This window comes from Orbicella faveolata, unplaced genomic scaffold, assembly GCF_042242905.1.
Source record: "Orbicella faveolata isolate gen_17 unplaced genomic scaffold, um_ofav_v1 contig_1, whole genome shotgun sequence".
Taxonomy (NCBI): Eukaryota; Metazoa; Cnidaria; class Anthozoa; order Scleractinia; family Merulinidae; genus Orbicella; species Orbicella faveolata.
In genome coordinates, this window is record NW_028301536.1 from 25,081,735 (window position 1) to 25,094,139 (window position 12,405).

Sequence of the window (12,405 nt, forward strand, 5' to 3'; positions counted from 1 at the left end):
TTGCAAAGTTCAGTAACACGTTGAAACAAGTTTCCACACACCGAGACATACAAAACGCGCTCTTTAACCAGGCAGGCGTTGACACGGTGACCAAAAGAACTATTAAAACAAGCCAGCAGTACAAACAAGGTGCAAAAGAGTTAGCATGTCAAAAGGTTGTCCACTTTGTTTCAGTGTATCTTAAGCCATACCTTTCCCCTCAAAAAAGTACAATGGGACAACGTTTATTTGGGGTGCCTTGCTCTCAAGCCAAACTTTGGAAAGATCTTAAAAGCCTTGAGACAAACTCAACTATGGGTGTAGTGTATGCAAACATTGAAGATATCGGCGAAACACGGAAGAATCTTTTGGAAGGGGGATTTGAGGGAGAACGGCTAACTGGGCGGAAATCTAAATATATCACCTTCTTTCCACTCCGTTCTCAAGAGGAAAACCCTGGGCTTTCTTTACCCACAATGGTGTTGAGGGTGTTGGGCCAAACATGTAAGATATAGAATCCTAGCCCTTTAATACTAATACAATGTGTGACATGCTCGAAAAGATGCCTGGTCTGTCACTATATATAAGTGAGCTAAAACGTCTCAAGTCTATACTCTAAATTTACTGCACACTCTTTTCGCGAGAAACATTCAAGAAACTGAGTGATTTCAAACAGGTACGCTCCTCGTGTTTTAGCGGGAGCGCCTGGTTTATCGAAACATGCAATTAAGGCCTGCAGCAGTGGGTGCATTCGTTTGACATCCATTTATTGGTGGAACGGATTGTGAACCACGGGTTGGCGTTGCGTAGTTTTTAAAATTGGAATTTGCAATCTGGCACACTTACGTCGCACACATTACGAGTAAGTCATATGTTATTCCGAGTTGAATTGTCGCGTTTCGTTAGGTTCGTGCTGCTGAAAGAATAATACGTGGCTTTTCTATCCTCGACGTGCCGATAGGTGACACTCGTGAACCATACTTTGAGTGTCAAGAGAGAAGTGAACCACACCCGTCCGAGGAAGTCGTAAATGTTTCAAATCCTGTTTTGTGATGTTTCGTCAACATAACCCGAACCTAGACCTTTCCGGACTGACAGCCTGTTTCGAAGTGTGCACGTCTCTGGTATAGTGTAAATACGGAGCCTGTCTAGCTATGAGCTCTTCAGTTATCAGGATCTGCGAGTCTTATAAGCAGTTCAAGTCCCTTTGGGCGGGCAGTAAGGAATGGAACTGCTTTAACTGTACACCCAGGAACCTCGCTGAAAGAGAAGGTCTTCAACAAATTTGCCAACATCACTTTCATTTCCATCTTAGCAAACTTATTACCGATACACATGCGCGGGCCAACCCCAAATGGAAAGTAGGAGTAAGGCTGTACACTTGATCGGCCATCTACAAAATGATGAGAAAGTAAAATAATTATTAGTTTTCGTGTTTGGAATGCATCTACATATCTAGGATCCATTGCGCATCGTTGGTCTCTGTTTCTGTTTAGTCTCCTGCCATATTACTCCCCTACCTCCACATAACGGCTACCTCTACACAAAGGCCACTTTCCACTGTCCGCAACTCAGGTAAGCAAACAATTTATCAAACTCTACTGATGCCCACGTAAGTCTCTCTTAAGGCACCCTCGAACACTGTCTAATCAAGAAGTCTGTTTGGAACGGTATTATAAATCTGTAAGAGTTAGGCAAGTTCATGTGTCCTTAGAAACACTCCCTCCTACTTATAATACTTCATGACCTACAAGTAATTTCTGTAAATAGCTCCATTCATCCATACAACATACAACACACCTTCACTGGAACAAGCGCTGAAGTGTTCTAGCTCATCTCTATCCGGGGGGAGACTCCCATACAAAAAGGACGGCGGTGCTCGTTGGAAATTTTGAAAAGAACCCCTAAGAGGTGCCAAGATCCTGTTTTGTGGGCGTGGCTTGAAATTTTTGTCTCCGCTACGAAGTACCAATTCTTACATAAGACATTTTATTATATGGAGAAGAGTGTTTTACTGGGAACTAAACCACTCGTAGATTCCATACGCCACTTCATCCGGGACTCGAGTGGCGTATTTTCCGTATGTCACCTTTGTGAGTGTCGTATCGTTCAATGAAGTCACGATTCCCGCCTTTTGCTTTTGTTGAATTGGTTTCTCCATATAATAAAAAGAACATTACACGTTGGCTCGAAGATATGGATTTTATGTTCTCGTGGCAAGAACAATAACGATATTGTTCTTGCCACTCGAACATAAAATTCATATCTTCGAGCCACCGTGTAATATCCTCTATATCTCCTGTCATATTGTTTTCGGCTCAATACCCAAAAGGTTACCACAAAAGTTCCTGCTGAGGACCTTTTGAGGCTAAAAACCCTAAGAGGTAGCAAACCCGCTTTTTAACCCCTAAAAGGTATAACGAGCACCCCCATCTTTTTATATCAGAGTCCCCTCCGGATCTCTACGCCCTCGTTCAAATCTCTTATTATAAAAATGTATTAGACCATCGTACCATCCACATATAACCTAATCTAACTTGCTAGCTTTGTAATGAGGCGGTCTAATGTTATACGCCTATAAGTCTTGTTTATCTTCTTACATGTTTTCCTTTTTCTTTCACTTCACTGAGGCAAAAATGTGTACGTGTGGAAAAAGTAACCAAGCTTGCAAACTTACAAAAACTAATACCTTTCTCGTTGAATCTTTCAGGATAAAATTCATCAGGATTTTGCCAATGTTGAGACATATGCTGCAATGAATCGATGGGCAATAAAATATCTGCCCCCTTAGGAATAAGATATCCCCCAACAATTTCATCAGAGATCGGAATACGACCAGTAAGGTGGGCAGGGGGGTGGAGTCGCAGAGATTCCTTGATGACATTTTCAAGGTACTTGAGCTCTTCGACTGTATCCCATGTCAACTCATCACCTTCACAGAGCACTGTGTTTATTTCAGCTCTCACTTTTTCCTGGATGAGGGGATTCTTTGCCAGTTCGTAGAGAGTCCAGGCAAGAGCCACACTAGTGGTCTCGTGGCCAGCCACCATGAAAGTAAACACCTAAAAGAAATAAGTCATGATTTAACCACATGCCTGCTACCTCCTGGACAACCATCATGGGCATCACATCAACAAAATGAGTAGTGATGCCTAGCAGAGGTCAAAAGTGTGTAAAGAAGAAAGTAAAGAAAGAAGGAAACTTAGAACTCTTTTTTCATTTCTAATTTGTGTCTTGGTTGGAATTAAGTCTCAATTCCAACCAACACACAAAGAAACAAAAAAGAGTTATAAGTTTCTTTCTTTCTTTACTTTCTTCTTTGTACACTTTTGACCTCTGATAAGCATCACTACTCATTTTGTTGATGTAATGCCCATAACGGTTGCATGTCCAGGAAGCAGCAGGCATATTCAGCAGGCATATTCTAAGACTTCTTAGAATTTAGGTGCTGTCAACTGAAAATGCACACAAGATCACCAGAAATTGAATGTGAAAACTTTTTTTTAAAGTGTATATGACACAAATTTTTTTTAAAAGTATTTTCCTTCCTTGATATATGTAATAAACGAATAATGTTTTGAAAATGCAAAAAAAAAAAAAAAAAAAAATGATTTGGATGACTTTTTTGTGGCCAAAATACAGCCAATTTCCCTGTAAAAGTGTCCCAAGAAACTGGGGAGGAGAATTGTGTTTGTGACGTCACAGTGTTTGATAACATTGCTGCTGCGGGAAGCCACCTTGTCATTTCTCTTGCACACGGCTTCAAATGTGCTAGTGATTTGCTAGCTAGTAACGCTAATTTTTGACCCAGGCCACTCTGTTTAATTTGGTGATGTTGAGCGACTTGTTTGTCTGTAAAAACACAATGATGTCACAAACGTAAATCATGTGACATTTTGGCCTGTGTGATCTCTGGGACAATTTCAACATGAAAGTAGCGTGTATTTTGAACGAAAAAAAGGGTTTCAAAATAGTCTCACGATCTAAAAACTTTACAACCGTTTTTCTAACATTATTAACAACCAGAATCAGCGGGAAAAAAATTATGTCATATACACTTTAAAGGTTTTTAGCAAAAGCATTTCTTGGGCAACAAGCCTGGAACACCCCTGGAGGTGGGCCAGCTGGCCAGGACTACATGTACAATGCATAAAAAAGCTGACTTTTCCCTGAGCAGTATACTGCTGGTAAATTTCAGACCAACCTTACAAAAAGCTTGAGGTCACCTGAGGTGGACTAGTAAGGAAATAGAACTAATCTTTCAATATAGATTGTATATACATTAATTTAGATGTAATTACAGTGGAGCCCCATTAATCTGGCTGTATTAATGGGTGGCAGTATTAGAGAGCTTCTTTAAATATAAAGAAAATAACTCACTGAGCTTTAATGTTTGGGCCAGAATAAAGCAGCCATAATAACAAGGTGGCCATATTAATGAGGTGGCTGCAAACTAGGCTGAGCTCCACTGTATGTCAAATAACTCGAGATCCCACTTTGATTGGTTCTCACTTATTATCTATTGGAGGACAGAGGTATTGATGATATCATTAACAAGTTTCCTTACTGTATAAAACAAGTAGATTCCATGTTGTCATGTGTCCATTCACAGAAGGCGTGAAAATGTGGTAAGAATATTAGTGACATACCCATGAACCTTAAATGGTTTGTGTGCCACTTTTTTGTTCTTTTCATATTTTGACATCGTCTTTGTTCTAATATAAATTATATTACAACAACAGATGCACACCAGCATATAATCTATTTGTTAAATAGTCACTTAACATTATGGAAACTTTGTAGATGATACATGCACATGTAAGCTCTGCAAGTAAGGGTGACATTAGCCAGGATTCTGAGTCATTTATGTAAACTTACAAAATACATTACCTGAGCTCGTAATTCCTCATCTTCCATTTTTGTGCCTGTTTCCTCATCATACATGTCCATCAGGAAATCAAGAAGATCTTTCTTTTCTTTAACAATCCCAGTTTTCCTCTCTTTACGACGCTCTTGGATCACCTTAGGAAGAAATAATAATTAATAATGATAAAAATAACATTATAATTATGAATGTACATCTCCATGTACATTCTGGTGATTTAAACTCTTGGAAGCATGTGTGCTTGAGTAAGCAAAATTCAATCAGATCAAAATAACTTTAAGAGCAAATTCAAATGGGGAAAAAAGAACAGCATGATTAACTGAGGCAACATATGTGCATGTCATATCAGTCATAGTAAACATGTGCTAAATGTCAAATATCTAAAAAAATATCAGAGTTTTCCATTATCACAAAGTCACTTTGCAAAACAATAATTTTGATCATCAGTGAGCTATCTGCTAGCTGTTATACTTGTGTCTAATCAGTTGGAACGTCTTACAATTAAATACTTGAATACTATTTTTGTGTTTACTTAGTTTGTGATCATTTGATTTTTTCTTTTGTTTTTCTTCTCTTTTATTTCAAAGTTTGTTTACACAATACTATTAGTAGAGTTTTGTTATCTGCTGATTTGTTTTTGTTTTCCTAGTATTCAGTAATGTAATTTACTCTTGGTAGCTTTCTTGGAATTTGTAAACAAGCTTAATATTTGGTTTATAAAAGATGTAACATTCAATAGTTCCAGTTCTGTACATGCAGACAACTGATGAAGGTCTTCAGGTTTTATAACTTTTATTTTCCAGCTCCAGAAGTTGTGTAACCATTGGGCCTTTTATACCTCATCTTTACATACATGTAATTATATAATTATAAATATATTGTATACAATTGAATGTTAATTACTTCCCACGGTAAACCTTCTGCCAGAACTCAAATTTCAAGTGTATGCATCATGATGAAAACGGGTTGTTTTACTTACTTCAAGCACTGTGTTGTCTGCTATTTCTCTAGCTTCTTTGATTCTTCTTGTCTCAGCAATTGGCAGTAACTCAAAAAAAGGAATCAAGCCCTTGCATACCATATATCTGAAACTCATTCCGCCAATAACAGCATTAACTGCTTCAGAGACTTTACTCTCTCCCGCCAGCACAGTGTTAAAGTTGCAACCAAATGCACATTGACCAATAACATCTAGGGTTAGGTGCGATAAGTCATCGTGAACTGCAACAGGATCTTCAAGCTTGCTTGACCACAACTGTGGAGTAAGAGAAACCATAAAAATCAAAATTGCTTACAATGATTGCACATGTAAGGCTCAAATGGCTAAAGGTCAAATTCATCCATAGCTGGCCGCAACAATTTGTCATGCTGGAAAAGAGTATAATATCCGACTGCTGTTACATTGCACTTTTTCCATCCTCTAATAAATATTTCTATTATAAAAACAAATTAACTGGGAGCTACATCTAAAACCAAAACCCAGATTAGAGGGTTGAAGATGATGCCAACCTGTTCCAAGTGGAAATGTATTATCCCAAAGAAATAGCTGAAATGTACATTATATGCATGTATACAATGAAGTCCCACAAATATCAGAACAAAATTCATTAACGTAGGCATTAATATGGTTGAGAACTATCATATTTAATTAACAAAGAATTGAATTTTTCTCCATGATATTCAACATTTTTTTATGATTTGCATGCGTACAATGAAGACAAACAAAATCTCATAAAAAGGGATAGGACGGTTTTGGGTTAACCAAGACTGTACATCTAAACAAAAAGCACCAAAGTATTGCTTGGTGTTAGCTATCTTGATCTAGTAATGTAAATTAAGTCATTTCACTAATACAAGTGACAGCACAAACTATCCACAGCTTTGCAGGTGTATTAATTGTTTCATCAGTTATGCCACCACTTTCTTACTGTAATTTTGTTACTACTACAGTAATTACTTAATTCACTGACTGTATAGGCTAAACCAGCTGCTTTCTGGGAAGCCCACACTTCTTTCTTCTTGGGAATTCGAAGGACCTTAGGGGACTGAACCTGAGCATGCGACGGAAATCCAGCCTGAACACTGTGTACCTAGATAAGTTCTTTAGTCTTATTCAGCAGTCTCAGTTAATTTGAAACAGGACTATTATTCATAAAATGCTTTTTCAAAATTAACTTACATGTATAAATTACCTTAACAAGATTTTCAACATTCTCTTGAAAGATTCTTGAAAATCCTTTTAAGTTCTTTGTAGTAAATGCAGGACCAACCATCCTTTTCTGACGAGCATGTGCTTTACCATTCGATGAAAACAAACCATTGCCAATACTTGGAATCTGTCGTTTAACAAAGTCTGGTCTGTGAAATTTGTGTCCATTGACTGCCACATATCTGATTAACTCAGGGTCTGTCAAACACACTCTATAACCACCTGCAAAAATAACAAGCAATAATTATTGCATGACTCAATCTTAAATTGTTTCCCTTGCCCAAAATTATATTAATTATGTCAATACTGTCAAATTCAAGCTCATGCAAAACCTGGCAAAATGACAGGCAGTGATCAGCCATGATCAAGTTAATATGTAGTCACTTTGTGTCGACAATCATTAAATGGATATGGCATACTCAGACCTCCCCCCTAATGGAGCCTCAACTTCCACTGTGTCCCAAGTATTGTTTATATAGCATTGTATATTGAATTTCACAGGGGTTGACTCAATCTTGATTCATTTCTAGCTTCCTCATAGTTTAGTGGTAACTTGTTCAAATCTCCTTAACTCCTCATTCCTAGTGTTCTCCAGAAGTGTCAGTGTCCAGCGTTTTCACCAGTTACTCGCATTTCAAGTGCCGGCTACTTTTGTTAAACAAAATCAAAGAAAATGATTCAAGAATCTGCTTCTGCAAGACAATTTCAAGTGTAGCTTGAATTTGTGCTTAAAATGTCAAGTTAAAAAAGGCGAACATGTTATTATTTCTGAAGGAAACGATAAACAGTTATAGCTATCTAGTGTTATAGACAGATATGTAGCATTGTTAAAAGTGCATTGGCCGAAAGCTGTCGATGTAGATTTCAACTTTTGCCGAGATTCTGTTTCGATTCTGTCTGCTGAAACTGATCAAAAATGACACATCTTTTCTTGTCTCAGTTCCCCCCAAAATGCATCAGATCGCATCTCCAGCCACATAATTTTTGACAATTTTCCAGGGGAGGGGCATGCCCCCATACCCCCCTAGAAGCTTGTGTCACTTTGCAAAGGCTGGCTACTTTAAATTTCTAGCTGACTACTTTAAAATTTGTGGAGTACACTGCATTCCCCATACACATTCCCCCTAAGCGGGGATTCAACTTGTATTTAGAACATAGTCCAGTACAGTGTGCAGTGGCAGATCCTGAGACGGGATCCACACGAACAGACAATGTAATAGGTGTGGTGTATCCGTGAGACTGTCGCAGATAACATTACTGGAATAATCGTATAGATCCATAACAAAATTCTCGATCATGATTGGTTCTCTGTGGGCCTATTTGTCACGTACAGTACAAGCGTGCCATCACTTGGATGCCCAATTACAGGTACCCAATTACAAGTTTATGTAATTGGATACCTATGCCATTTGCACATCAATTACTTACAGTTTAACGGCTTCCTTATTAATTTTTCCTACAGATTTTAAAAATTATGGAAAGCGCTTCTGACTTTTCTTTTTGCCCAACAGAAGCACTCAAAAAACTATGCTTAATTTCAAAATTTGTTTTAGATATAGTTAATTAGTAACTGGACCTTGTGTCGTACAATTTAGGGAGAAGTTTTGTTCATAAGGGCTCTCTTGATCCAAGCCTACCCATTCCCCCAGGCATTGGACAGGCATTTGAGTAAAGCAGGCTTTTACAAAGTAAGACTCAATTGTCAAATGCCCCACCCCCGGGCAGCCCTTTGTGAGCAAATGCCCCATGGTGGGGACCAACAACTGGTCAAATGCCCGTCCAATGTCCGAGGAGGGGCGGGGGTGGGCACTTAACAGAGCCATAATTTCTCCTCGCGCTGTGCGCTCGATTGTGAAGTTACTCGCCCGATTACTCCCTGAATTGTACTCTACTTGGTCCAATTACCCAGGAATTACCATATGTAAGCTGAAAGCTAGAGACCCAGGTAATTTGATCACAATTAAATAATCACGAAATTGAAACATTCTTCTGACGATGAAACTCTTCTTCTCACCTATTCCAGTCCTCAATCCTGGATGATAAACAAACATCGGTGAATACTGCTCACTCCACGAGCGTAACAATTCAAGAACATCCCCACGAAGAAAAGTGAAGAGATGGCCGACCAGAGGCCATTTGCCAGGTGGGCTGGGAATCTTCTGCAGCGGAGACAACTTTTCTTCTATGAATTTATACACCAACCACAGAATGACACATGCCAAAAACGACAGGAAAATGAACTTTGCATTGAAAATCTTGGAAAGAACGTCCATAATGAAAATGCTGAATCGTGATGCCGAAGGATTGCACGTCAGGGCACTGGGTTAGATAGGCCAGGATAATGTACTTACTAGGGTAGGGTAGGGCTAGACCAAATTTGCCGCTTGACGGCAGGTTTCTTTCACAGGTCACAGGTCACAATCAAAACACTCAGTAAATTTCGCGATGTAGCAATTTCTGAGATTCCCGAGAGGTTTATCGATGTTTCCATGCAACAAACCCTAACTAAAAATGTTTTATTCTATAATTTTAATGAAAAAATTTCTAGGGGTGGTATATGTACGAAATGGGTTGAAATGTAGCTTTCAGAGATGTAGCGTTAATATATTTTATCGTAATAAGATAATTCATTATGATAGTAAATTGAACTGTTTTATTTCTACATTTTTTTTGAAATCTTTACAACGAGTGTGTACTAAACAGAAACAAGAAGGTTCCCTATACCTACTCTGAAAACAATTTCACGCATTGTAATCGGCCTTTTCACGCATCACAAAAAATTCGAAAACAGCTTCACGTTAACAGAAAAAAATCACTTTTCACGTAAAAATGCAAAGGCTAAATCATGTGTTACATAAAAATACAAATTCTATCCACGTTTCGCAAAACATACAGAACCCTGCATTTTGATGCATCGAAATGCTGTGTGCATGTGTGACACATCGTGACAGACTAGATTCTAGGTCCTCCTGGTTCACTGTCGCTGTGGTTAGTTCTCAGTCGCGTGGAATGGGCAGGTTTTACATCTAGTTTGGTGTAGTTTACGAGCTTTAATGACGATAAAATCTCCAAAAAAAGTGAATTATTCCCGCAAAAGTCATTGGTTCACAGATCACGCGTAAGTAAATGCATAATTCACGGATCAGTGTAAGCCTCTTTCGTTTTCATATTATATTGAAAGGCTACAAACAATTTATATTTTCAACAGAAATAAGTCTTAGCTTTCTTTGGATCAATTTTTTTTTATTTCAGTGCTACAACTGATTTCCCCTATGCGTTTTTTCGCACTTGGGACGCACTTGTATGCATCTGTTTTATGACGTTTTAGCGTATTTTTTGGTAACCTGTGACCTGTGACCTGTGACCTGTGACCTGTGAAAGAAACCTGCCGGCCGCTTGACAGGAAATCATAACGTGATGTGTGCTTTGCTATTTTCCAAACACGAGAAGTGTGATTTACCAATTAGATTTCCGTGATAAGTGAACGTTCTTTGAACTAGAAGGATATCATTCTTTTAAAGTAAATAGTAAATAGAGTAAAAAAAGACCAATAAATCGTGGCAGACACGACACCATTTTCTAGTCTTCTTCGCCCTTTTCTTGACCTCGGATGCCTTTGGGTCTTTATGGATCTTCCTGATATTATAGGTCCAAACAATTGTGACGCAAAAGGAATAAGTCAATTGAAAATGGTTATTTTTGTCCATTTCGTCGACCGATCATTTTTGGCAGTGCATCAACCCGTATCCGAATCCGGTTATGGCATGAAAGATCTGAAAGAATGTCGACCTAAACGGCTGAAACAATAAGAGACGCTAGAGTTTGCTGTCATTTTATGGCGCTCGAGAAGACAGCCGTGTAAGTAGTGAGAGACTACATAAGTTTGTGTACTACTTAATGAAGGTCGTTGTATCATTCACAGGTCTACATGTACATAAAATCGTTGCCGTATAGAAAGGGATTTGCAGGGTTAAAGCTTTGACACAAATATTGCCTGTATATCACAACATGGCAAAGGTGGCGTATACGACTTCCGGCTTAATTCGCAAACAAGATCTCTGCCAACCGTAGCCTGTGAACAGGCTCCCGATTGTGTCATAGGGGAAAGAAAAAAAGCAGGTGGGAGGAGATAGCCGAGAGGGGTCTGGAAAGGGAAAAATCCCACCCCGGTAGGCTCGCTTCGCTCGCCCTATTTTATTTTTTTTCGTCAGGAGTCTGTTCACAGAAGGTGCCAAATCTCTCAGATTATCCAGGAGCCTCCTGGATACAGACTGAATCTCCTAGTCTTCCGTACGGGTCACCTCTTTATTTTGGCCAATAATTGTCATTTTCGGGGGTCAATGTTTGAAATATTTGCCGATGCACTTCTGTGGTTAAATCGGCAGAGTTCTGCTTTTAACGACGTTATTATATATTAGGGTCGAGAAAGTAAAATTGGCAATGTACTTACTTCTTTTTATGTGACACGTGATTGGTGAAAAAAATTCTCCGTGATGCGTGAATTAATTAAAAATTCAGCGTGATGTGTGATTGGTACCCCCCCCCCCCCCGCCCCTTGTCACCCTCTTTCAATATCGGTTGCAGCTATAAATTAAAACTAATTTCGCCGGATTTTATCCAATGCTAGGACCAACTACGGGAAATTTAATATTCGTTTTAACGGTGTTTAACTCTGGAATTTTACTAAACAGAAGAAAATCTTAAATCCAAGCGTCGCACTTGCTTCAAAAATCTCGTCAAAAGAATATTGTTTTCCAGCTCAGGCTAAGTATTCTTATTTTTCTACCGATTTTAGGCTGAAAATGTTCCTCTGAATCATCTTAGATACAGGAATACAAAGTGGACAGTATGCCGACACAATGTCGATTGTCCGTTTCAAACTCTCAGCCTCGGATTTATTATTAAAATATTCTTAACATTTCGCAAATTTCGGCCTTGATATTCTTACAAAACGTTTTAAATGATAAGAATAATATTAATTGAAACATCCAAAATGATCATTTCCTATTTCGAACTGTGTAAATGACCGGCAGCCAGTTTCTATTTTGCTATGGTTCGTGCCGTGACAAGAATCAAAGTTCTTTTAAAAATTCAAATTCTAATTTACATCGTTGAGAAATATTCCAAAGCCCGACGGTTCTGTTCCTGTTTTTGGTCATGTGTGGAGTTTTCTGCGTGAGAGAAACCAATTGAAGTTGATGCAGTAAAGCACGGTCCAATCTGGCCTGCGTGGCAGGCGTTCAAAGGGGAAGGAAGGGGGTGGGGGGGTTTGGGTAGGAATGCGATCGCACCGCGCCCTTCTCGTTTTCCCCTCTCCCTCCCCCGTTGAATG

At 38.9% G+C, this 12,405-nt stretch overlaps 1 protein-coding gene across 1 annotated transcript; it reads right to left on the reverse strand.

Moving 5' to 3' along the window:
• Positions 1-491: 491 nt before the first annotated feature.
• On the reverse strand, positions 492-9,436 carry LOC110043733 (uncharacterized). Its single transcript, XM_020749233.2, has 6 exons — positions 9,088-9,436; positions 7,057-7,295; positions 5,844-6,119; positions 4,870-5,001; positions 2,669-3,041; positions 492-1,372 (listed from the first exon to the last, which is right to left on the reverse strand). Exons 1-6 carry the CDS (start codon positions 9,344-9,346, stop codon positions 1,143-1,145), a joined length of 1,509 nt encoding a protein of 502 aa, XP_020604892.2. The 5' UTR covers positions 9,347-9,436; the 3' UTR covers positions 492-1,142.
• Between the last annotated feature and the right edge of the window lie 2,969 nt (positions 9,437-12,405).